Source organism: Lolium perenne, chromosome 4 (assembly GCF_019359855.2).
Source record: "Lolium perenne isolate Kyuss_39 chromosome 4, Kyuss_2.0, whole genome shotgun sequence".
In the NCBI taxonomy this organism is placed as follows: domain Eukaryota; kingdom Viridiplantae; phylum Streptophyta; class Magnoliopsida; order Poales; family Poaceae; genus Lolium; species Lolium perenne.
In genome coordinates this window covers 169,596,069-169,622,973 of record NC_067247.2, presented here as the reverse complement: position 1 = coordinate 169,622,973, position 26,905 = coordinate 169,596,069, and the positions used below count along the sequence as shown (strand labels likewise).

Here is a 26,905-nt window from a genome sequence, read left to right as displayed (position 1 = left end):
ACTAACCTATTGACGAGATGCCGAGAGGCCGATTCTGTCAAGTTTTCTGCTGTTTTTGGTTTCAGAAATCCTAGTAACGAAATATTCTCGGAATCGGACGAAATCAACGCCCAGGTTCCTATTTTTCCCGGAACCATCCAGAACACACGAGAAGGGCCAGAGAAGGGGGACAGGGCCACCAAACCACACCCCGGCGCGGCCAGGGGGGGGGCGCCCCCCTATGGTTTGGGCAGCCCGTGGCCCCTCCGACGCCGACTCTTCGCCTATTTAAGCCGTCGTGACCTAAAACCTCGACACCAATTGACGAAACTCCAGAAAGACTCCAGGGGCGCCGCCGCCATCGCGAAACTCCAATTCGGGGGACAGAACTCTGTTTCGGCACCCTGCCGGGACGGGGAATTGCCCCCGGAGCCATCTCCACCGCCGTCTTCACCGCCATCTTCACCGCCATCGCTGCCTCCATGATGAGGAGGGAGTAATCCACCCCCGAGGCTGAGGGCTTCGCTGTAGCTATGTGGTTCATCTCTCTCCCATGTACCTCAATACAATAATCTCATGAGCTGCTTTACATGATTGAGATTCATATGAGTTTTGTATCACAATTCATCTATGTGCTACTCTAGTGATGTTATTAAAGTATTCTATTCCTCCTGCATTGGTGTAAAGGTGACTAGTGTGTGCACCATGTGGTTCTTGTCGTAGGCTATGATCATGATCTCTTGTGGATTGTGAAGTTAACTATTACTATGATGGTATTGATGTGATCTATTTGGTTATGTTGATCTATCTTGCACTATAAGGTTACTAAAACATGAGCATTATTGTGGAGCTTGTTAACTCCGGCATTGAGGGTTCGTGTAATCCTACGCAATCTGTTCATCATCCAACAAAAGTGTAGAGTATGCATTTATCTATTCTGTTATGTGATCAATATTGAGAGTGTCCACTAGTGAAAGTGTAATCCCTAGGCCTTGTTCCTAAATACTGCTATCGCTGCTTGTTTCTTGTTTTCTAACGTTACTACTGCTGCAATACTACCACCATCAACTATACGCCAGCAAGCTATTTTCTGGCACCGTTGCTACTGCTCATACTTATTCATACCACCTGTATTTCACTATCTCTTCGCCGAACTAGTGCACCTATTTGGTGTGTTGGGGACACAAGAGACTTCTTGCTTTGTGGTTGCAGGGTTGCATGAGAGGGATATCTTTGACCTCTTCCTCCCTGAGTTCGATAAACCTTGGGTGATCCACTTAAGGGAAAACTTGCTGCTGTTCTACAAACCTCTGCTCTTGGAGGCCCAACACTGTCTACAGGAAAGGAGGGGGAACGTAGACATCACACCTCGTCACCGCTGTAACAATTTGGGTTTGATCTTGATTGTTTGATAGGGGAAACTCTTCCGGTGTTGATTTCTACTTGTTATTGATGCTATTGAGTGAAACCGTTGAACAAAGGTTTATGTTCAGATTGTTATTCATCATCATATCACCTCTGATCATGTTCCATATGATGTCTCGTGAGTAGTTCGTTTAGTTCTTGAGGACATGGGTGAAGTCTAAATGTTAGTAGTGAAGTATGGTTGAGTAATATTCAATGTTATGATATTTAAGTTGTGGTGTTATTCTTCTAGTGGTGTCGTGTGAACGTCGACTACACGACACTTCACCTTTATGGGCCTAGGGGAATGCATCTTGTACTCGTTTGCCAATTGCGGGGTTGCCGGAGTGACAGAAACCTAAGCCCCCGTTGGTATATCGATGCAGGAGGGATAGCGGGATCTCAGAGTTTAAGGCTGTGGTTAGATTTATCTTAATTACTTTCTTGTAGTTGCGGATGCTTGCAAGGGGTATAATCACAAGTATGTATTAGTCCTAGGAAGGGCGGTACATTAGCACAGGTTCACCCACACAACACTTATCAAAACAATGAAGATTAATTAGCCGTATGTAGCGAAAGCACTAGACTAAAATCCCGTGTGTCCTCAGGAACGTTTGGTCATTATAAGTAAACAACCCGGCTTGTCCTTTGTGCTAAAAAGGATTGGGCCACTCGCTGCAATTGTTACTCTCGCACTTTACTTACTCGTACTTTATTCATCTGCTACATCAAAACCCCCTGAATACTTGTATGTGAGCATTACAGTGAATCCTTCATCGAAACTGCTTGTCAACACCTTCTGCTCCTCGTTGGGATCGACATTCTTACTTATCGAAGATACTACGATATACCCCCTATACTTGTGGGTCATCAGTTGTCATCAGTGACAACGGCTCGTTCTTCGACTTCCCCACCTTCAGGAAGGGGAGGAAGAGAAACAAGATTTGGATGGTTCTGCAAAAAACAACGGGGGATGTCAATAAAAGAAGTTATGCAAAGGTATGAAATAAAAATGAGCAAGTCGACAAAGGTTACCTTGGGGAGCGCATTGGTGGCGCTATATGGTTTTACGCGACAAGAAGAGGGGACAGCATCTTTCTTGCTGAGGGAGGAAATTTTTCGGACAAGTTTTTCTAAATCCTTGACCGGCAAATCCACCGACAGCCGATCCACATCATTGTCGCCAGCATACTTCCAGAGGGGATTTTTGCGAGCCTGCAGAGGCTGCACTCTGATTCTAAGGAAATATGCCGTGATTTGGATACCCGACAGTTCTTTGCCGCGGGTGCTTTGAAGCTCGCGGATGCGGGTCATCAATGCCTCCATCGCCGTTTTTTCTTCCTCGGTTGCCTCTGCATCCCAGGAGCGGCGGCGATAGATTTTCTCGGCACCATCAAAAGGAGGGATGTTGTCTTCAGCACACCCATGATTCTCCTCGTGGATGTACAACCATTTTTTGCGCCACCCTTGAACAGAGTCAGGGAATTTGACATCGAAGTACTCGACATCAGGGCGAACGCAGATAACAACGCCGCCTATGTTATAGGCGACATTGGGAGAGCCATTACGGCGACAAAAAAAGATGCGTTTCCACAACGCCCAGTTAGGCTGGACGCCAAGGAAGGACTCGCAAAGGGTGATGAAGATGGAAATATGGAGGATAGAGTTGGGTGTGAGGTGATGAAGTTGCAATCCGTAAACAAAAAGCAACCCACGGAGAAAATTGTGAATGGGGGCAGAGAGGCCGCGGATGAGATGATCGACGAAACTAACCCGATACTCCATTGGAGGGGTTGGGTAGCTCTCTTCGCTGGGGAAGCACAACGCCTTTGGCTTCTTGCTGATCCCCAGTTTCTTCAGGAGGTTGATATCTTGGGCAGAGATTTTGGACCTCTCCCACTCAGCGCTCCCTAGATCTGCGGAAGCCATCTTTGATTCAGGAGTGTTGTGCCTGATCAATCTGCGCGGTGGCATCAACAATGGCGCAGGAGTACAGTGTGGGAGTAATTGAGCTCAAGGAGATATGGAGCGCAAGAGGAGATTTTTGCAGAGGAGAGCAGAGGAGCGGCGCAGGCGAAAGTGCGGTAGGAAGAAGATGAAGACCTTAAATAAGAGGTGCGGCGAAACGGTGCACCGTTAGATGGAAAAAATGTGAGCCAGATGGTGTACACGTGGAGCAAGGGTAAAAAAGTAATTTCACCCTGGAAGAGTTACAGTGCGTGCGCCAGGAAAAGCGGAGGACGTGTGTCCCCCACTTGCACGACGTGTCAATACGATGCATAATTTGGGCCCGCAAGGCAGCGAGAGAGAACTTCTCGCGATTTCCAGGAACAGCGGTCGTGGCTATCGTCAGCAATGATGTCACCTTAGCAAGAGAAAATTTCGACTTAACAATTTCATAAAAAAGGCGACAGCAAAAGATATTGGAGAGCTTTTGATCAAATACAAGTTTTTGATCAAATGCTCGGGGGCTACTTTGGAAAAATGAAAATTTCGAGAAAGACAAAATAGAAATGGTGTGAGCCAATGATCAAATACAAATATTTGCTCATAGCCTCGGGGGCTACTCCCATCGGGAGCGCTGTTGCGCACCCGAGAGATTTGAAAATTTCGGGAGAGAAAGAAAATATAGCGGCATAAGGCGTGGAGCCTACACCCAAGCACAAGTCCTTGGCTGTAGCCTCGGGGGCTACTCCCATCGGGAACGCTGTTCACGTGCCCGATGAAATTAAAAAAAAAAAGAGAAAGATAGAAGAATAAGAGAGTATATTTCGAGTTATCAGTAACTCTACATATACTCCCATCGGGAGAGCAATATAAGTCATCCGTTGACTCAATAAAATGTGCCATTCCAACAGCCGAATACGCACTCGACAATATATTCTTAGAACGCCAAAGTTGTGAACAATTTTTGAATGCCGCAAAACTTTGCGAAGGTAAGACCCCAGATCCGTTCTGTGTGGCGTGACGCCGTCCCTGACGTCGGTTTGCTACTTTTATCCGTGTCAACAGATACGAAGAAAAATCCTAACGGACGCGTTAGGTACCCGATAAATATGACTGGGACTCGACAGAATGGTAAGACCTTAAGCGGCACCTGTCGAAGTTTACACCAGTATCCCGAGATCATGTCTAGGGACGTGATCTTGAAGTAGGTTTTTGCGGATTGCCACTAGAGCAGTTAACTAGTACCTTATCCGTCAGATGAACTAGCCCCAATTACCATTATCCCTGTACAATATAGAAATTCATATGCAAAGAAATATGGAGAAAGTCAAAGCTACCGAATAAATATAACGGTGGAGATTTTCCCTGACTCTACGATTCAAGCAAAATATCGGGGGCTACTGACATAGGCATCCCCAATGGGTCTGCCGAAGATAGTACCCGGGGTTTACTGAAGGCCCACGACTCGAAGAATAAGAAGAATCGGAAGCCCAAGTTGATATTAAGGAAAGCTAGAGTTGTATTAGGAGATAATATTTGTAATCTTGCGGGATGAGTTGGAAACCCTCCCGGACTCTGTAACTTGTACAATACGAATCCCTCGGCTCCACCTCCTATATAAGGGGGAGTCGAGGGACAAAGATAGCATCGAATCATTGTCACACAAACCCTAGTTTTCATATCGTCGAGTACTTTTCGGCTGAAACCTTTGAGATCTACTTGCCCTCTACTTCCAACTAAACTCTAGTCTACAACCCGTAGGCATTGACAAGTTAATACCTTATCAACCGGACTGGCCGGTCCATGGTCCGATCTGACCGGGCGGCAGGCCGGCGGCGGGGAAACCCGGCGGCGGACCCATGGGACGAGGCGTAGGGGCGCGGGGCGCGGGAGTCTGGGCTCCACGGGAGAAGCCAGCGGCGAAGGCGGTGTGGGCCGCCCGAGCCCGAAGATGCTTGAGGCGGCGCTCCTCGAGGCGCAGGTAGGCCACGGCCTGCTCAAAGGTGGGCGTGGTGAGGAGCGTGAGGTTGGAGGCGGCGTTGCTGAGATCCTCACCGAGACCCGTCGACAGGGTGGAGAGCGTGATCTTGTCATCGATCGGGAACTCCAAGTCACGGAGCTCGTCGGAGAGACTCTTCAGCTTGAGGGCGTAGTCGTCGAGAGACAAGTCGTTCTGGTGGGTGCCGAAGAACTCCTGCTGGAGGAAGGTGACCCGCTGGATTTTGTTGTCGGTGAAGATGCCAGTGATCTTAGCCCAGACCGTGTGGGCGGAGTCGCCGTCGCGGACGACGGTGCGAAAGATGTCGTTGGAGACGGTCTGGTAGAACCAGCGGATGATGGTGGCATCGATGGCGAGCCACTCGGGGTCGTGCGGCATGGCGAGGAGGTCGATGGTGCCGTCGACGTGATCGAGGAGATCATACTCGCGGAAGAGCAGCCCGAAGTACGTCTTCCACGGGAAGAAGTTGGCAGCGGTGGTGGAGAGCTTCAGCAGCACGCGCTCGGCGATGGGGATGTCGCGGATGACGGCGACGGAGGGGCCGGTGAAGGGGTTGCTGCTGCCGGAGCCGGAGGAGTTGAAACCGGAGCCGGAGGAGTCGAATCGCTCCATGGCGGAAGTGGTGGTAGGGGGCGGAAGCGGCTAGGGTTAGGGTTGGAGTGGGGAGAGGCGGCGGTGGGAGATGGGGAGCCGGCGGCGCCCGGGGGGAGAGGAGGCGGCGGCTAGGGTTGGTGGCCGGCGGCGCCCTAGGGAGGAGGGGGCGGCGGCTAGGGTTGGTGGCCGGCGGCGCCCTAGGGAGGAGGTGGCCGGCGGCTCCCCAAGGAGAGAGGAGGGCGGCGGCTAGGGCAGGACCCGAAGGGTCTCTGATACCATGTAGAAGAGTTATTGGAGATTGCACAGCACCAATAGAGCCGGTTGCTCATGTTTATATAAGCGGACACATGTACAATTACAGGTACAACCCTGAGAAAACACGGAGACCTATACCTATACAATATGTTACTCAACATTATTTATGCTAGAATTCGGAACATGTAAACACGTAGCACTATATACTCGGCATCATACATGGCTATGAAGCAAGCAGCAATGATTCAGCGCGTGCAGCAGAAGCCAACGTACGGAACATATCCGCCGTTGGATCTCATAGGATCTTGAAGTTAACACGCCGTGCATGCAGTTGCTATCTTGATGAACAAACATGTCGTACTATGCATCTGTGTAGTACTAACTCACTTGAAGAGAAGGTACACGGTGGTGGATGGCAATTGAAGACCTTGCAGTTGCACTTGCAGGCCAGGCATGGCTATTAATTCGCGGTAGTGGAGATGGACGGGCGAGGGACCGGCGGGCGCAGGCAGCGTTTATGAGAGGAGCAATGGCGGTACTGCTACTGTAGTCATGAGGTTCAAGTGAGCGATTCTGAGGAAGATGATAGGGGACAGCCAGTCCTGCATGTCTTACCACATGAGTAGTAATGCAAGTGCAGGGTGCGGAAAGATGGAAATTCATGGCCTAAACTGCACCGGCAGCAACACCCAACAGTTCCTCTTAATTCTCCTCCGCCTCTCACCACATGGTGGACACACTCATCAGTCCCACGCTTGCCAGCGTTCTCATTACAGAAATGAGACATTTTATCAGGAACTTTGACAAAGTGGCGGGAGTGACGTTTTGGCACCTTATGCTCTCGGTTTTTAAACTTTGTTTTAAATGCATTTTTACAATGTTAAAAAATTTGAACACAAAATTTAGTGGATACATCTTGAAATTTTACACGTTCAAAAAGTGGTTTCACAGAAACCGACATTTTGAGTGTCATCCGTGAAAAAGACAAATTTTTGTGTAAAAAAAGTTGTGTACAAGACATTTTATTTGTCTTTTTTACACAAGTCAAAAAATGTCGGTTTTTCGCGAGATTTGATGTGCGCACGTAAAATGTTGATACGTAAGTGACAAATTTTTTGTTTGATTTTTTTGAACATATCAAAATATTTTTCCAGTGGCAGGAGCATATGCTCCCATGTGCCAAATTGAATTTCCGCAAAGTGGCATATTTCAAAGATAAGAAGGAAAGAAGAAGTATTTAAAAGGGAATGCAATAAGAGATCTGGATCGTCGTCTGTTTCGCTTCCCCTCGAGGAATGATAGTCGTGCAGATTAAATCGGGTGGCTCATCCACCTCCATCAACATCATTACCATCGCCGCCATGATGAAGGGGATCAGTCAATCAATGTACTATGGGTTTATTTAAGTAGTTTGTAGCATCTCTTTCTGTCTCTCTATGCACATCACTAATTAGAGCCACGTGAGTTGATTTAAATGATTGTGGTCATATATGTATTAACTTGATGGTGATGTTTTCTTATGAGATGAGCTATGAGATGCAATTGAGATTTATGTGCATGTTGTATCTGTAGATGCATATGTTACCCTGTTCATGCATGCTATATTCTAATCAAACCTGTACTCCTAGCGGGGATGTGTGTTTTAGAGCATCTCTAGCAGAGTCCGTAAATAGGCCAAAACTGTAAAATAACCACCAATTTACGGGTTCAGTTTGGAAATCGGCGCAGATTAGTTACTGTAAACGGGACGAAACCGAAAAAAATTATAGGCCGAGACCGAAAAAAAATTACATGCTAGAACATCATTTGGCATCATCATCATCAACGTTGTGCAAATACCTAAGCTTGGGAGGTTGCACCACTGTGAGCTTTTTTTCATTTAGATTCACAAAGCAATTTTATTTGTCTTGTTTTTGTTTTACTTTTCCATATCATATAAAAAACCTTAAATTCCATAAAAAAATAGGGTAAACTTTTATTGCTAACATGGGAGAAAGGAATATCAAACTTTGTGACTACACCAATATCCTTAATGATCAATTCATTGTTAGGCCCATTACCACTCCTGGAATTAATGTTGATAGTTTTGAAGTTAGTCCTGGGCTACTTTATCTTATTGCTAAAGAACAATTTAGGGGGAAGTGCTAGTGAAGATGGTTCTATGCATCTACATAACTTTTGTGAAACATGTGACATGCAAATAATTAAGAATTTGGAAAATGATTTTGTTAAACTCAAACTATTCCCATTCTTACATAGAGGCAAAGCTAAAAATGGCTACTATCACTACCAACTGCTAGCATCCCATCCTTTAAGAAAGTGATAATGAACATGCAGCAATAGCTTGGGAAAGAATTAAAACATTCTTAGAACTTGCCCATCACATTGAGTAAATGAATATACTATTCTACACTCTTTCTATAATGGATTGAACTATATGTCTAGAAGCGTGTTAGATTCCGTTGCAGGGGGTGCATTCATGAGAAAAACTACCCCCGAAGCAAAATCCGTTTTAGAAAACATGTTACAAAACCATAGACAATGGCACAATGTAAGAGCACCAAACCCATCTTCTAGGAAAATCAATTTAGTTGAAGAAGTGCATTCATTATATAGTAAAGTGGATACCATACTTGCTTACACGTCTAAACAAAATATTGATAATATGCCTTTACAAGAACTTGTTGGAAACAATGCTGAAAATGTAGATTTCAAATACATAAGAAACTTTGGTAATAATGGGTATGGGAGCAATTATAATAACTCTTATGGTAGGCCACTATATGTTCCTAATAAGTACACAAGTGGTAATAACGTTTCCAATGATTTAGAAAATACCATTATATCTTTCATATCAACACAAAAATAGCTCAAAACGGAATCTTACTCAAACCCAAAGACATCATGAAGAAACTATTAAATATGTACAAGACATAATAGATAGGTCTTGGGAAACCCTTAGTATGATGGAAAACGAAGACAAATAATCACTTATGGTTATGAATGAAAAACAAGTAGAGGAAGTTAAAATGCATATTTAAGTACAATAACCTCTATTAGATATTGCTAAATTTAGCTTGCATGAACTCATAAATATACTACAAAAAAAAATCTAATGATCCTTCTATTAATGTTCATAAAGAAAAGATAGAAACATACAATTAATAATGAAGCTATGATACCACCTAATATTGGGGATGCTTGGCTCCCCAATATATTACTCACGATTGACAAAGAAACTCACCATGCTATATTAGATCTAGGATCTAGTGTTTCTATTTTGTCAAAGGAACTATATGAATTACTTGAACTTAAACATATGGAAAAATGCTCAGTAGACCTTTTACTTGATGATGATTAAACTAAAAATGCTTTAGGCAAAGTAAATAATGCAGTTGTGGAGTTTCATATGACTTTTGTTCGTGTTGATTTTTTTATCATGGACATGGGGAGTAAAACCTCTTGTCCTATAATATAGGGAAGACCCGTTTTGAGAACTAAAGGGGCTATCATTGATTCAAAGGAAGGAAATGTGAAGTTTCAGTTTCCTCAGAAGAATTGTATGGAGCACTTTCCAAGGAAGAATGAAGTAGCACCAAGGTACGAGATACCATATGATCTCCACCAATATTAAAACAAATAAGTAAGCCTAACTATATGGTTGTAAAGAAAGCGCTGACCGGGAGGCAACCCGGTTGGTTTTTCTTTTTATTTTATTTTTGCACTCTTGTTGTGACAAGAGATCTTACTTTATTTCTTATCTGAAATTTTGAAATAAAGTACCAAGTTTAACCCATTGGGATGTTCTAAAATCGGCAAAACATATGGAGCAACAAATTCCTACATAAACTTTATCTGATGAAACAATTCTTTGATTTATTTTTTCACTCCGATTGCACTAAAACTAATATTGAAGTTACAACTTTTCATCCTCTAGATGCACAAAAATTGGCAAAAAATCCTGACATGTCTAAGTGGGCGAAAAAATTGCATCTTGCAGCTGCTATTTTTCTGGACATAATCTATCTTTTGTCGCAAGAGTGGCCTCTTTCATTTTTGATTTTATTATTTTTGAGTATTTTGGTATTTTATTTATGTGCTACACACAAGAAACTCTCTGGACATTCAAAATCAAAATTTATTTGGGTCTTTGATCACAGCTTGCATCATATATTTGTACCCACTAATGTCACCCCATAGAAAAGAAATGGGAGAAAGTTTTGTGTTGAAGTTTTTTGACAGGGAATGGAGGAACACCACACCATGAGCTATCCAAGAATTGTGAAAACCATAAGCTTGGGGATGCCCAAGGCACCCCAGTGAACCTATCACACCTCTCTTTGCAAACATCTAAACTTTGTTTTTTTACCAACATAAGATAGTCGCATAAACATGGAGCGTATTTGTCTAGTTTTATATTCATCTTACATACTAACTTTGGAATAAATAACACCACCATAATTATATGATTAATATTTTCATGAAAGATCTACTGGAATAAAATGAAATCTAAAATTGGATGCTAAAAATAAAAGGGAGAGGGAAATAAAGTTGAAATACAAGTTATGCATAGGATTCTTTGTCTCATATGCTTTAATTAATGATAATTTGCAAGTGCCATATTTAGTGATATCTATTATTCACATGAATATATGGTCAACTTAAGGTTACTTGGTTTAATGAGAAATGATTTTCACTATGCACACTTTCGCATGTATAGATGCTCAACTTTCTCCCTAATTACTAGGCCCAAAAATAAGCAAACAAGTAAAGACTTGTACATCCAACTTCTTCAAAAACCAAGTTGTTCCAGCAGTGTCCACCATATCCACCCATATAGAAAATGCTATTCCAAGTATAATGTATGTGCTATGCCTTTGAACTAAAAAAATCATCTCTTTCTATGTAATTTAAAGCTCACGAAAAAGTAAATCTTGGGAATAGAACCCATTGTGATTCTAATTATGTAAATTTATGAGTTTATTATTAGTCGAAAAATGTTGTCACGGTGTCGTTGCCTATTCGACGGTACCCCGGAGGAGGGATCCTCACGAGGGGGAGAAGAAGTAGGGGCTATCGGGCGGAGAGTCCTCGGGACGGTGGTACGCGATTTACCCAGCTTCGGAACACCTGCACGATGACAGGGCCTACTGCTGCTTGTCTGGAATTATCTGGGCGCTTTCGTGTTGTTACAATGAGTTGTGGTTGTCCCTCTAGGGCTCCCAGGATCTGGCTTATGAAAGCGCTCGGATCTAGGGTTTACACAGAGAGTCCTAGCCGGAATACAAGATGCCTAACTACGGAATATTACATTGCCGTGCACCTCAAGGATCTGAAGGAGATATGCCCTAGAGGCAATAATAAAGTGGTTATTATTTATATCTTTATGTTTATGATAAATGTTTATATATCATGCTATAATTGTATTAACCGAAACATTAGTACATGTGTGATATGTAGACAACAAAGAGTCCCTAGTATGCCTCTTAACTAGCTTGTTGATTAATGGATGATTAGTTTCATAATCATGAACATTGGATGTTATTAATAACAAGGTTATATCATTGTATGAATGATGTAATGGACACACCCAATTAAGCGTAGCATAAGATCACGTCATTAAGTTATTTGCTATAAGCTTTCGATACATAGTTACCTAGTCCTTATGACCATGAGATCATGTAAATCACTTATACCGGAAAGGTACTTTGATTACACCAAGCGCCACTGCGTAAATGGGTGGTTATAAAGGTGGGATTAAGTATCCGGAAAGTATGAGTTGAAGCATATGGATCAACAGTGGGATTTGTCCATCCCGATGACGGATATATATACTCTGGGCCCTCTCGGTGGAATGTCGTCTAATGTCTTGCAAGCATATGAATAAGTTCATAAGAGACCACATACCACGGTACGAGTAAAGAGTACTTGTCAGGAGACGAGGTTGAACAAGGTATAGAGTGATACCAAAGATCAAACCTCGGACAAGTAAAATATCGCGTGACAAAGGGAATTGGTATCGTATGTGAATGGTTCATTCGATCACTAAAGTCATCGTTGAATATGTGGGAGCCATTATGGATCTCCAGATCCCACTATTGGTTATTGGTCGGAGTGAGTACTCAACCATGTCCGTATAGTTCACGAACCGTAGGGTGACACACTTAAAGTTAGATGTTGAAATGGTAGAACTTGAATATGGAATGGAGTTCGAATATTTGTTCGGAGTCCCGGATGAGATCCCGGACATCACGAGGAGTTCCGGAATGGTCCGGAGAATAAGATTCATATATAGGATGTCATTTTATGTGAATTAAAATGATCCGGAAGGTTCTAGAAGGTTCTAGAAAAGTCCGGAAGAAACCACCAAGAAAGGTGGAGTCCCGGAGGGACTCCACCTCCATGGTCGGCCAACCCTAGAGGGGGAGGAGTCCCAAGTGGACTCCCCCTATGGGGCCGGCCACCCCCCACATGGAAGGGGGGAATCCCACCCCAAGTGGGATTCCCACCTTGGGTAGGTTTCCCTATCACATGGAAGGTTTTGGGTTCGGGTCTTATTCGGAGACTTGTAGTCCAACACTTGGGGCTTCCACCTATATAATGAGGGGCCAAGGGGAGGGGGCCGGCCACCCAAGAACCACAAGGTGGCCGCACCCCTATAGTGGTCGGCGCCCCCTCTCCCCAAACCCTAGCGGCCTCTCTCCTCCACCGCATCCCGCACGCTTAGCGAAGCTCCGCCGGATTTCTCCACCACCACCGACACCACGCCGTCGTGCTGTCGGATTCAAGAGGAGCTACTACTTCCGCTGCCCGCTGGAACAGGGAGGTGGACGTCGTCTTCATCAACAACCGAACGTGTGACCGAGTACGGAGGTGCTGCCCGTTCGTGGCGCCGGTGATCAATATCTTCTACGCACTTTTGCAAGCGGCAAGTGAACGTCTACTGCAGCAAAAAGAGCCTCATCTTGTAGGCTTTGGAATCTCTTCAAGGGTGAGACTCGATAATCTCCTCGTTGCTACCGTCTTCTAGATTGCATCTTGGCTTGGATTGCGTGTTCGCGGTAGGAAATTTTTTGTTTTCTATGCAACGTTATCCTACAGTGGTATCAGAGCCGTGTCTATGCATAGATGGTTGCACGAGTAGAACACAATAGTTTTGTGGGCGTTGATGCTCTTGTTATCTTTAGTTTGAGTACTTTGCATCTTTGTGGCATAGTGGGATGAAGCGGCTCGGACTAACTTTACATGACCGCGTTCATGAGACTTGTTCCTCGTTCGACATGCAACTTGTATTGCATAAGAGGCTTTGCGGGTGTCTGTCTCTCCTACTATAGTGAAGATTCAATTTACTCTTCTATTGAAAACATTAGTATCAACGTTGTGGTTCATGTTCGTAGGTAGATTAGATCTCTCTCGAAAACCCTAAACCACGTAAAATATGCAAACCAAATTAGAGACGTCTAACTTGTTTTTGCAGGGGTTTTGTGATGTGATATGGCCATAATGTGATGATGAATATGTATGAGATGATCATTATTGTATTGTGGCAACCGGCAGGAGCCTTATGGTTGTCTTTAAATTTCATGTTGAGTAGTATTTCAAAGTAGTTGTAATAGTTGCTACATGAAGGACAATCATGAAGATGGCGCCACTGACCTTGACGCTACGCCGATGATGATGGAGATCATGCCTGAAGATGATGGAGATCATGTCCGTGCTTTGGAGATGAAGATCAAAGGCGCAAAGACAAAAGGGCCATATCATATCACATATGAATTGCATGTGATGTTAATCCTTTATGCATCTTATTTTGCTTAGAACGTGACGGTAGCATTATAAGATGATCCCTCACATTAATATCAAGATAATAAAGTGTTCTTCCCTCGTATGCACCGTTGTACAGTTCGTCGTTTCGAAGCATCTCGTGATGATCGGATGTGATAGACTCAACGTTCACATACAACGGGTGTAAGCCATGTTGCACACGCGGAATACTTGGGTTTGCTTGACGAGCCTAGCATGTACGGACATGGCCTCGGGACAACGGAAACCGAAAGGTTGAACACGAGTCATATGGATGATATGATCAACATGTTGATGTTCACCATTGAAGCTACATCATCTCACGTGATGATCGGTTTTAGTGTAGTAGATTTGGATCGTGTACCACTTAACAACTACGAGGGATATTGTATTAAGTGGGAGTTCATTAGTAATTAGATTAAAACATGAACTAATTATCATAAACATAGTCTGAGTAGTATTTTGAATTAATTTTGTAGTGTTGGCATCCGTTTTCTACCATGCGCTAGTCTTGTTATTGAGATAGAAATACTGTTAAAATCTGACAAGAAACTTTACGGATTGGTACCGTATTGTTAAAGAATCAAGAATTGATTAAGTCCTATTGCAAACTTTTAGTAAACCTCACATTGTTGATTCAAAGAGCTATGGTTTCAATTAGTACCTAAAGTTATCTTGTCTCCGTGAAACTTGAAGTTCAAATCTGTTTGAAAAGTAAGGAGCTGAAAATTTAGTTTTCAGAAATAATCAAGGTATGAGATATATGTGATATCTAAGACCTTATTGCAAGATGATAGAATATAAATTTGGTGAGACTACATAAACTCATAAGTTTTATGGGAATGTATGAAGGTTGAAGATGCCAGGCGTCACAATCCTCCAACTATTGGGGCACTAATAATATTCGCATATCCATGAAGTTATCATCCTTAGTATGCACCGTTGCTAAGACTCGTCGTTTCGAAGCATCACGTGATGATCGGGTGTGATAGATTCTACGTGTGCATACAACGGGTGCAAGCCATATTTGCACATGCGAATACCAAGGTTAAAACTTTACGAGCCTAACATGTACAGACATGGTCTCGGAAAGTCGTCATGATATGATGGATAAAATTGTGAGTGAAATTGTTCATCATATTACAGAGTTACTAATAGTGAAATCTGAAACACTTGTCATATGATGATCAACTTAAAGTAAGAACCTCAAGGTTATTGGTATTTGACCAACAAACCTAGAAGTTAATAATGTTGAAGTGTTTTTCTGAATAATGAGGAAAGCTAAAAGAGAAACTGCAAAAGATATTTTGGCAAAAAGAAAAGAAAAGACTAGAAAGTCTAGCTCAGGTGTATATAAATGATATACATGTTATGGTTGTATTCCTAGTTAAGTCACACTATGCAATTTTTGGGTATTAGTACTATATTGGTTGGTATGAAGTGTCATACAAAACAACGCAATACAAGAATACAATGGCCTAAGTGACTGACAAGGAATATGATAGGAATGCACGTCTGGAACAAAATAAAGTGTTATTATGTTCGTCGTTGGCATTCTATCTAGCCCTTAGAATTTATAAATAAAGAACTTAATAATTGTTATTTTGCTCTGGTCAAATGAAAACAATGAGTTGTTCAAATTATGACATTACTCCATGTACGATGGATAAGTTATTATCAATCTTAATGGTGAAACACAGATACATAACACTGACGCTAAAATTCCATAAGGCAAATGATTTAAATTCCACTTATTTGTGAAACCGCCATTTAGGTCATGTTGGAAAGGAACGCATGAAAGAACTCCATGCAAATGGATTTTTGGAGTCATTTGATTTTTGAATCGTTTGGCGCTTGCAAAATCTTTTCTAAAAGTAATGACTGAAATACCGTTCATAGGCCAAGAGTTGAACGGGCAACTAACTTAGTAGAAAAATACATGATGATGTATGTGGTTCACTAGGCATAGTTGTGTGCGGGAGATTCTTCTACTTCATGAAAACTTTCAACAATGAATTGAGTATATATATGTGGATATATTCGATAAGGAAGAAGTTTGAAACATTTGAATGGATTCAAATAAATTTCAGCATGAAGTGGAAATCATCGTAATAGAAAAGTCAAATATCTATGATTGGATCATGGTGGAAATATTTGAATTACGAGTTTTAGCGAACATCTAAGAGAGTCATGAAATTGTTCTACAACTCACATTTCTTGGAGTATCATAATGATGATATATTATCCGAGAGATGTATCCAAAACTTGTTGGATTTATGATGAGATAAAATATTATGACGCCATTATATTTTTGTGGATTATGCTTTAGTGACTACCGCTTTTACACTAAATAGAGCATCATCATGATCCGTAGAAATGACACCATACGAGTTATGGCATGGGTATAAACCCTAATAGTCCTTTCTTTAAATTTTGGTCTAAAAGTTTATAACCAAAATCGGATAAATGTCTTTGTTGGTTATCCCAAAGAATTGATTGGGAATTCTTTCCACTATGAATTAAACGACAAAAGTGTTTGTTAATGTTACTTGCTTATTTCCAAGAAATTGTTTTCTAGCGAAGTATTTGAGTGGGAGGACAATAGAACTTGATAAGGTTTATGAACCTAAGCATAATGATCAGAGTAGCGCAGCATCGGAAATTGGTTCCGGAAGCGACCACGACGATCATGGCTCCCATGACTACAAAGTGTTTTAGCCATGGAGATCGAAGTACATATTGAACCTTGTAGGTATGGTTTACTTTGTGATCAAATAAATGATTTGTGGACAAAGGATTGATTGTGAACAATGATAAACCAACTACAAACAAAGAAGTTATGATGGGCCATAACTCCGTTAAAATGGCTATACGCCATGAAATCCAAGATAGATGAATACTTTTTGAAAGTAAATGGATCTATAAAATTGATGGACTTGGATGAAATATCTTTGAAGAAGCTCGACTTATCGAAAAGTTGTTTACGACAAAGTTCAAAGAGTTGACTACGATAAGATTAAATCTTCCGTAGCAATGCTTATAGTCTATGTGGATTATTCTAGTAATCACTACATATTTCTTTTATGAGATATGCTAGTAGGATGGCAAAATACATTACTTATCAGAAGTGTGTATTAAAGGTGTATACAAGATACAAATAAGAGTTTTGCTAGTCCGTAGAATACTAGATAGGTATACGAACTTCAATTGGATGAAGTAAGTATCACGGAGTTGGAATCTTCACCAGATGAAATAGTCAAAGAGTTTTTGATTTCATCAGAGACGATGAAGAGGCTTGTATTTGCAAGAAATTAAGTGGGAGCGCTAAGACATATTTATAATACTTTATGTAGGTGACATATAGTTGGTTATAAATGATGTAATTATATACTTGATTAAAAGGTTTCATTGAGAAATTAATTTCAATGAAAGGATATGGACTGAAACATATCTAGTGTCAAGATCTATGAAGATAGATTGAAACACAAAATAAGTTTAAGTCAAAGTACATAGAATGGATATTGAAATAGTTCAATATAGAAATATTAAGAAAATGTTCTTGTCATGTAAAGTTTTAACAAGACTTGAGTGTATCTGATACTCAATGAGTAAAAACACATGAGTGATTATGGATCACGAATAATATGTACACAATCAGATGTCCTGTACTCTAAAATGTTATGAGCATATACCAGAATGATTCATGAGATGATCATTGGACGACAGTAAAAGTATCCTTGAGTACTTTAGAAGAACCAAGGATATATATATATAGTTTTGTATGGAGAAATGACAAACAAATCGCTGTAAGGTGATTACACCGATATTTGTTTTGTCACATATAAAAATAGAATTTCAATCTCAAATTAGACTAAGTGTTGTTTTAAAGGTAGCACAATGAGCTAGAAGTTGTCTATGTTAGATTTAGAAGAGTTCTAAATATTGTGACGGATTCTACGAACGAAGGCAGAGTATGTTATTGTTTTGACAAATGACTGAGGATGTTGAGTCAAGAAGTTCTTTGAGAACTTGGTGTAGTTCCGATAGTGTCAGAACTTTGAAGCTATATTGTATGTGACAATATTAGTGACTTATTTCAGACCGCGGAATTAAGGTTCCACCAGAAGATCAAACATATTTAATGCCAACTCATTTGGAAATGAGTGATGCGTTGAGAAGCAAATGAATTCCAAAATACATACGTTTCTGAGCGTGTCAGATCCGTTGACTAAAACCTCTCCCGTGAGCAAAACATGATAAAGCACCAGAAGGCCAAGGTGTTATATCTTTACAAATGTAAACTAGATTATTGACTCTAGTGCAAGTGGGAGACTGAAGGAGATATGCCCTAGAGGCAATAATAAAGTGGTTATTATTTATATCATTATGTTTATGATAAATGTTTATATATCATGCTATAATTGTATTAACCGAAACATTAGTACATGTGTGATATGTAGACAACAAAGAGTCCCTAGTATGCCTCTTAACTAGCTTGTTGATTAATGGATGATTAGTTTCATAATCATGAACATTGGATGTTATTAATAACAAGGTTATATCATTGTATGAATGATGTAATGGACACACCCAATTAAGCGTAGCATAAGATCATGTCATTAAGTTATTTGCTATAAGCTTTCGATACATAGTTACCTAGTCCTTATGACCATGAGATCATGTAAATCACTTATACCGGAAAGGTACTTTGATTACACCAAATGCCACTACGTAAATGGGTGGTTATAAAGGTGGGATTAAGTATCCGGAAAGTATGAGTTGAAGCATATGGATCAACAGTGGGATTTGTCCATCCCGATGACGGATATATATACTCTGGGCCCTCTCGGTGGAATGTCGTCTAATGTCTTGCAAGCATATGAATAAGTTCATAAGAGACCACATACCACGGTACGAGTAAAGAGTACTTGTCAGGAGACGAGGTTGAACAAGGTATAGAGTGATACCAAAGATCAAACCTCGGACAAGTAAAATATCACGTGACAAAGGGAATTGGTATCGTATGTGAATGGTTCATTCGATCACTAAAGTCATCGTTGAATATGTGGGAGCCATTATGGATCTCCAGATCCCGCTATTGGTTATTGGTCGGAGTGAGTACTCAACCATGTCCGCATAGTTCACGAACCGTAGGGTGACACACTTAAAGTTGGATGTTGAAATGGTAGAACTTGAATATGGAATGGAGTTCGAATATTTGTTCGGAGTCCCGGATGAGATCCCGGACATCACGAGGAGTTCCGGAATGGTCCGGAGAATAAGATTCATATATAGGATGTCATTTTATGTGAATTAAAATGATCTGGAAGGTTCTATGGAAGGTTCTAGAAGGTTCTAGAAAAGTCCGGAAGAAACCACCAAGGAAGGTGGAGTCCCGGAGGGACTCCACCTCCATGGCCGGCCAACCCTAGAGGGGGAGGAGTCCCAAGTGGACTCCCCCTATGGGGCCGGCCACCCCCCCACATGGAAGGGGGAATCCCACCCCAAGTGGGATTCCCACCTTGGGTAGGTTTCCCTATCACATGGAAGGTTTTGGGTTCGGGTCTTATTCGGAGACTTGTAGTCCAACACTTGGGGCTTCCACCTATATAATGAGGGACCAAGGGGAGGGGGCTGGCCACCCAAGAACCACAAGGTGGCCGCACCCCTATAGTGGTCGGCGCCCCCTCTCCCCAAACCCTAGCGGCCTCTCTCCTCCACCGCATCCCGCACGCTTAGCGAAGCTCCGCCGGATTTCTCCACCACCACCGACACCACGCCGTCGTGCTGTCGGATTCAAGAGGAGCTACTACTTCCGCTGCCCGCTGGAACGGGGAGGTGGACGTCGTCTTCATCAACAACCGAACGTGTGACCGAGTACGGAGGTGCTGCCCGTTCGTGGTGCCGGTGATCAAGATCTTCTACGCACTTTTGCAAGCGGCAAGTGAACGTCTACCGCAGCAACAAGAGCCTCATCTTGTAGGCTTTGGAATCTCTTCAAGGGTGAGACTCGATAATCTCCTCGTTGCTACCGTCTTCTAGATTGCATCTTGGCTTGGATTGCGTGTTCGCGGTAGGGAAAATTTTGTTTTCTATGCAACGTTATCCTACAGGATCCACCTTTCCTTATGCGTTGTATTGGATCCGGATACTTCATGGGCCTTCACAGATCCGACTATCTTCATGGGGCGGTTAAGATCCGGCTCCTGTTACCTGGGCTGGACTTCATCCATCTTGATCTACAGCAACTAGGCCGCCCGATGGGCCACATGCCACCATCACCATCTATGGGCCAACCGCGCTTGCCGGATCCAAGCCACGCTGTTGATACACCCATAAAGTATACTCACAACACACGGGGAACACTTTCGACATTGAACTATATTTGTTGATGTCATGTATTCGTTTGGTTGTGGATACTTATCGGCGTTGAAATAAAAGACATATATAATCAAGCTATTTTGAGTACATATGTGTTAGAGGAAGCATTGGACCGCTAACATAAGTCATGCTAAGCATCATGGTGGAAGTTTACAACATGAACATCCAATGAAGCATTTGAAAAAAGCTAGCCAAATAGTAAATAAAAAAGTACTAAGAATTTCGTTTGTCTATTTGTCTTGTCATTTGAGTATGAGTAGTCCCAAAAGACTCTTTGTACAGTGGGACCAGAGGTACATCAATGCCACCTTGCTGGAACTGTGTGCATATTATGACGAACAACTTGTGGTCAAGTTGAGTAAACACGTGGAACGGGTACTTGTGGTCAATAGGCATGATACATTCAACCTGTAATAGGTCAAACATATAAACCGTACATGTTTTCACTTTAGCTATGCCCATTCTTATGACACAGTTGACATGAATTGCATATCGAAAAAAGTATATGATATATTATCAAAATGCTGGCATGTATAGTCCATAGTTACTTTCTATTAATCAGGTGTCCATATATACAAAAGAAAAAGAAAAATTCTGGACCAAATGACATCACATCATTAAATGTTCTTAGTACTCTTATTTATCTTTACACAAAATGACTGATTATTAAGCATGGATGTAGTGGATAAGATATATCATTTTATACCTCATTTTGTTGTTTCCATTCTTTAAATAATGAATCATTTAACTTTGTGTAGTGCTACTTTTTATATCCAACATAGCAACAAACTCCAAAGCCCATGTTTAGGTTTATAATCTTCATGCTCGAGGACGAGCATAGGTTAAGCTTGGGGATGTTGATCCATGTAAAATGCATACATGAGATTTCTAGTTTATTGATACATATTCCCACATAATTGCATCCTATATAATGTAATAATAATTCTTTATATTTATTTATGGGGATTTTCCAATGATCCCCCTTATTTTGGTTATTACTCAGCAGAACAGCAAAACGTTGTTCTGTGTATTTTTTTACTCCTAGGGACCTAAACGAAGTCAAATTGACCTATGATTTTTCTAGGCTTAATATTTTGCAAAGAGAAGGCCCTGGAGTACTAGAACCTCACCAGGGGAGCCTGGAGGGCCGAAAGAGGCCAGGTAGCGCGGTCTAGGAGCGGGACCGTGCCACCCATGATCTTTCCCCACTCGAGCATCACCAGACGCCCGTCTTCATCTCCAGAACGATGTTTTGACCTAAAACGCCTATAAAAAGTGCCCCCTAAGCATCTCGGGAGGAGAGCGTCGCGAAAACACAGAAACACCAAAACAGAGATAGAACTAGCGAAGATTGGAGGGGGAATTAAACTTCGTCGGAGCCGCCACCGGAGGGATCTCTACCTTCTCCAACATCTCCACCATAATCACCATGATGAAGAGGGAATAGTCCACGTCTGGACTATGTGTTTGTGGCAGTAGATTGATATATTTCTCTCGTGTTCTATCATTGATCTAGTACCGTATGAGCTGACCAACATGATTATGGTAATATATATAATTCCTATGTGGTGGATCTTTATTTGATGAGTTGATATTTGAGATTGGAATCCAATTATGTGTAAGATGTATGAATAGATGCATATCATGTACCATGTTCTTAAGTGTTTGTTTTGATCCAACTTGTATGGGAGAACATGTGTGGGGAACGTGTGTATTAATTGGAGTAACATTGGTAGTGATTGAATAGTCACAACAAATTTGAGATCTACTATGGTTTGTACCTATTTTTGTTACCTCGCTAGGGATTAAGTGAATTCATGTGTTATATGTATCTAGTGACAACTATGGTAATATTATTTGTTCAAGGTAGCATATTTGTAATTCAAACATCATGTCAATGGACCTAAGGCTATGCTATGTTAATTCTAGATTGCTTGGAGTTTTCCCTTTCTAGAGGAATATAAGAGAGATGTGTTGCATCATCTCTATGATAGGACGTGATGCTCATATGAATGTTAATCATACACATAATGAAGTTTCTTCAATATTATATTGCTTGTGAATTGTTTTATGACCACTACACCTTTATGAGAGAGTAGACAAGTAAACCCATGAACCCGGTCCACTTTGAAACATAAGGAACAACTTTTTAACACCATTGCTACCATTTATATTTCCTGCATTAATTCAATCTGGAAATATAAAAATACTTTTACTATTAGCAAACACAAGCCAAAATCCAAAAATACCTTCTTATTATTGTTTTTACCTTGCTTGCCTAGTTATAAACTGTTTTACTTTATCTTATTTACAAGTTATTTCAATTTTATTAGTACGAAACCTTGTGCTGGACAATCACATGGTGGAGTTGGGGATATAAGGAAATTACTTTGTTTTGTAGGTTACTTGAAGAGGAGAAGTAAAAGACAGATCTAAGCCAATTCTCCGATAGTTCGATATAAAGCCTCAAGTCACCCTCGTGGGGAAAAGATGCTTGTTACAACACTCTGCACTTGGAGTCCCAACGAGTTAGTACACACGGAGTTGTTAACATCACCCGGCTATTGTCGATCAACGAGACAAGAGGGCGACCCAAGGTGATCGGAAGCATAGATTGCATGGACTCGGAGTGGGAGAACTATCCATTTGCATGGCGGGGGGAGGTATAGCGGGCATGCCGAGGGATGCACTATCATTCTTAAGATAGTGGAATCAAATGATATGTGGATTTGAAACTCTTCCTTTGGCATGGCCGGTTACCACAGTGACTCTCAGGTATTCTCCGGCCTTGTAGAAGGCAATGCTCATGTGGCCAGCTATGAGATCAATAGCAATGCATACGGTAATCCATATTATCTTGCTGATGAAATTCATCCGGACTAGGCCGCACTAGTGAAGCAGTATGTAATCCTCCAATAGACAAAACGAAGAGGTTTGCCTAGAGACAATAGACTTACAAGAAAGATGTGGAGCGGCATTTGGTGTGCTCTAAACTTAGTGGACTATTGTTCGCCCTGCTAGAACATGGAATATTCAAACCATGCATGAGGTGATGACTGTTTCTATCACCATGCACAACATGATCGTTTTTTTAATTGCACAACATGATCGTTGAGCAGGAGCGTGATGGTAACCTTCATAACCAAGGATTCTCTCCATATGCACCTGAGCTCTCTGATAGTTACATATTTGCTCGTCTCCAAGCAATATTATTTGCATTCGTGGACTTTGGCAGGGCACGAGAAAAATAAAGAGTTCTCATAGCATATAATTTTATTTTTTAATTATGAATTGTGTTCTTCCTTATTTTCGGTAATACATTGCATGTGAATTTTGTCGTTTATTTGTTTATTTGGATGCAACAAGTAATTTAACATTGTTTATTGCAACATTATTATTTTTTATGCCTATATTTTATTTGGGTTGAAAATATGGTGAGAAATAATCTAAATGGATGGGCCGAAGCAAAATGTGTTTGACCCATGGGCTAGCCGATCCAAACAGACAAACATGTCCGAACGGCTATTTTGGTGTCCACGGCCCGTCCGCTTGACGTTTTTCGTGTCCAAAATATGTCGCCCTAATGTGAAATGTGAAATTATGCATATAAATTCTGAAGGAATGTCACAAAATGTGAGATGGTGTAGCGACTCTTTAGCAGGTTGCTGGTAAAATGCAGAATTTAGAGTCGTTTGTTCTGTCATGCCAATTGAGAATGCAAACACAACACAGAAAATTGACAACAGTCGTTTTGCACATTGTTGATCCATCTACCATCAGTCAATCACATACTATTGTTCTTCAACTATAACAGCATGGAGCATTCATCTCTTATGACATCTATAGATAATTACTGTACCTACAATCGCCTTGAAGCAGGTTTCACATCTCTTCTTGTCTTGTTTAGCTCGAAAGAATGGTGAAAATGGTGAAGCTAAATTAATCAAGAAGAAACAGAAGAGGAGCGATCTAGATGGGGACACTTCGGTTGTTCCCCATGGTACACTACTGTCGGATTCATGGTCTTCCTTTTTCGACCATGAGCAGCGGTGAGGTGATCGATCTCTCACATCACCGAGCAGCTGTTGGGGTCCTCGTCGCTGAAGTAGTTGTAAGGCTCGCCGGCCGGCGGCTGCGGCGGCATGGCGTAGGCGGTCTGCATCGGGTACGAGCCCATCGGCGGCCGGCCGTACCCGTAGCCCATCTGCGGGTACCCTCCTGCGCCGCCGCCGCCGCCGCCTTGGCCGTTCATCATCATCATCTGCTGCTGCTGTTGCTGTTGCTGCACCAATGCCATCTGCTGCTGTTGCTGCTGCTGATGCTGGATCAGTTGTATGTACTGCTGCTGCGCCATTGGGTTCCCGGCCGCGGCGGCAGCCTGCAGCATCTCCGCCGCTCCAGACGGCATGCCCCCGCCGCCGCCCCCAGCGCCCTGGTAGAACCCCGCTGGCGGCATGCCCTGCATGGCGCGGCCACCCTGCGCGCCGCCGCCCGCGTGGGCGTGGCCCATGGGACCGCCCATGCCAGGGAAGCCGGCGCCGCCCATCATGTTAGGCCTGAACATGGCCTGCTGCTGCTGCTGTTGCTGGAGCGGCGGCATGCCCATCGGGCCACCGAGGCCGGCGGCCGGACCGCCCTTCTTCCCCTGGACCGGCGCTCCTCCTCCCTTGGCGTTGTTCGGCTGCCCGCCACCGCCTCCGTTCTTGCCGCCGCCGTGGCCGTTGCCACCTTGCTGCTGCTTGCCACCGGCGTCTTTCTTGCCGCCGTTGTTCCCCTTGATCTGCACAGGGATCTCGTTCCCGCCGCCGCCCTTCTTCCCACCATTGCCGCCGCCGCCGCCCTTCCCGGCGTTCTGCGGCGCGGGCATGGGCTTCATCATCATCTTGGGGTCGTCGTAGATGTCGTCGTCGTCGTAGCAATCGTCGTCAAAATCTTCGTCGTCGAACTCATCGAACTCGTCGTCGAACTCGCTGCCGCCGTCGTCGCCCCAGCCGTCGTCGGGGAGGCTGAACTTGACGGACTTGGGGTCCTTGGCAGGCGCCGCCTGGAACGGCGCCTTGGCCGCGGCGCCGGCGTCCATGAACTGCGGCAGCTTCATCCCCTTCATCTGCATCTGCTGCTGCAGCTGCTGGAGCTGCTGCGGCTTCATCTGCAGCTGCTGCTGCAGCTGCTGTAGCTGCTGCTGTGTCGGTGCCGGCGCGGGCGCGCCCTTCATCTGCATCTGCATCTGCTGCTGCATCTGCTGAATCTGCTGGGGCGTCGCCCCCTTCATCTGCATAATCTGCTGCATTTGCTGAATCTGCTGCGCCGTCGGCTGCGGCGGCACGGCACCCTTCGCGTCTTTTCCGCCGCCGCCACCGCCGCCGCCCTTCTGGGCTTTGCCGCCGCCGGCATCCTTGTGATGGCCCTTGCCACCGGCGTCTTTCTGCTGCTGGCCCTTGCCGCCGCCTCCACCGTCAAGGTGGAGCTTCTGGAACTGGTTGGCGACGCCGCCGGGCTTGGAGCCCCAGAGCACGGCCGGCTTGCCGGCCTTGTTGAGCTTCTTAATGATGGTGTCCGGATCCACCAGGCCGGACACCATCACCTTGCCCTCCTCTGCGTCGATGCTGCTCTGGTACACGCCTGCAGAGAAGAAGATCCATGAATCCAACACATTTTCCCTCAATCTTGGTAACAGGAAAAAGAAAAGAGGCAGACAAGTCTCCCATGCAGTTTTACCGAAAAGCAGTCTTGTTTCTTACCATCGATCTTGCTGAGGATCTTCTTGACCTTCTTCTGGCACCCATCGCAGTGGATGTTCACCTTGAAGACGCAGGTCTGCCGATTTGGAGATGAACATACACACAAACAGCATGCAGAGAGATCAGACAGAGGAGCAAGCAAGGTCAAGAAAATTCATGGCAGGCAGCGAAAACAAGAAAGAACATATATGTGGAAGAATGTTTTGGGTGCAGAGGAAGCAAAGGTAGGAAGAAGAAGAAGAACATACCTGTATCTTGAGCACCTCCTCCTTGCTCATCACTGACTCCCTGCTTCAAAATGCCGGCGAGCACCCCCACACAGACGAGAGACGCGCCTCGCAGATCTGAGCGCACAAACACACACGCGGATAGGGAGGCCTCAGATGAGAGGGAGTAGAAGGCAACTAAGCATTGGACATTTGCTCTCTTCTATCTCGTTGAGAGCGTGTGTGGGAGTGAGAAGGAGGAGCTGCCTTCTCGCAGACGACAATATAATACTGTCGCTTCACACACTCACACACAAAGAGCAAGTGTGTGATTGCAGAAAACCACAAGGAAATTAATAGGGGAGGGGAGAGAGAGAGGAGGAGGAACCTCTCTCTTCGGCTAAGATAAGTATAGTAGGAAATTATCTTCTGCTAAGCTAAGTAGGAAATTATCTTGGGCAGAAAAGCAAGTAGGAAATTATAACAATTATTAACACGCAAGAACCGGGAGCGTTTCTTTACCCTTTTCAAGGTTTGTTCCTCTTTGGCCTTTGGAAGCCTTTCGCTTTGCCACTTTCAGTTAGCAGTATAAACTT

General features: G+C 43.2%; 1 protein-coding gene across 1 annotated transcript; it reads right to left on the bottom strand.

Moving 5' to 3' along the window:
- Positions 1–24,111: 24,111 nt before the first annotated feature.
- Positions 24,112–26,636, bottom strand: LOC127294742 (uncharacterized). The gene is made up of 3 exons (XM_051324623.2): positions 26,352–26,636; positions 26,104–26,179; positions 24,112–25,984 (listed from the first exon to the last, which is right to left on the bottom strand). The coding sequence occupies exons 1-3, from the start codon at positions 26,379–26,381 to the stop codon at positions 24,429–24,431; spliced, it is 1,662 nt and encodes a 553-aa protein (XP_051180583.1). The 5' UTR covers positions 26,382–26,636; the 3' UTR covers positions 24,112–24,428.
- Positions 26,637–26,905: the final 269 nt, after the last annotated feature.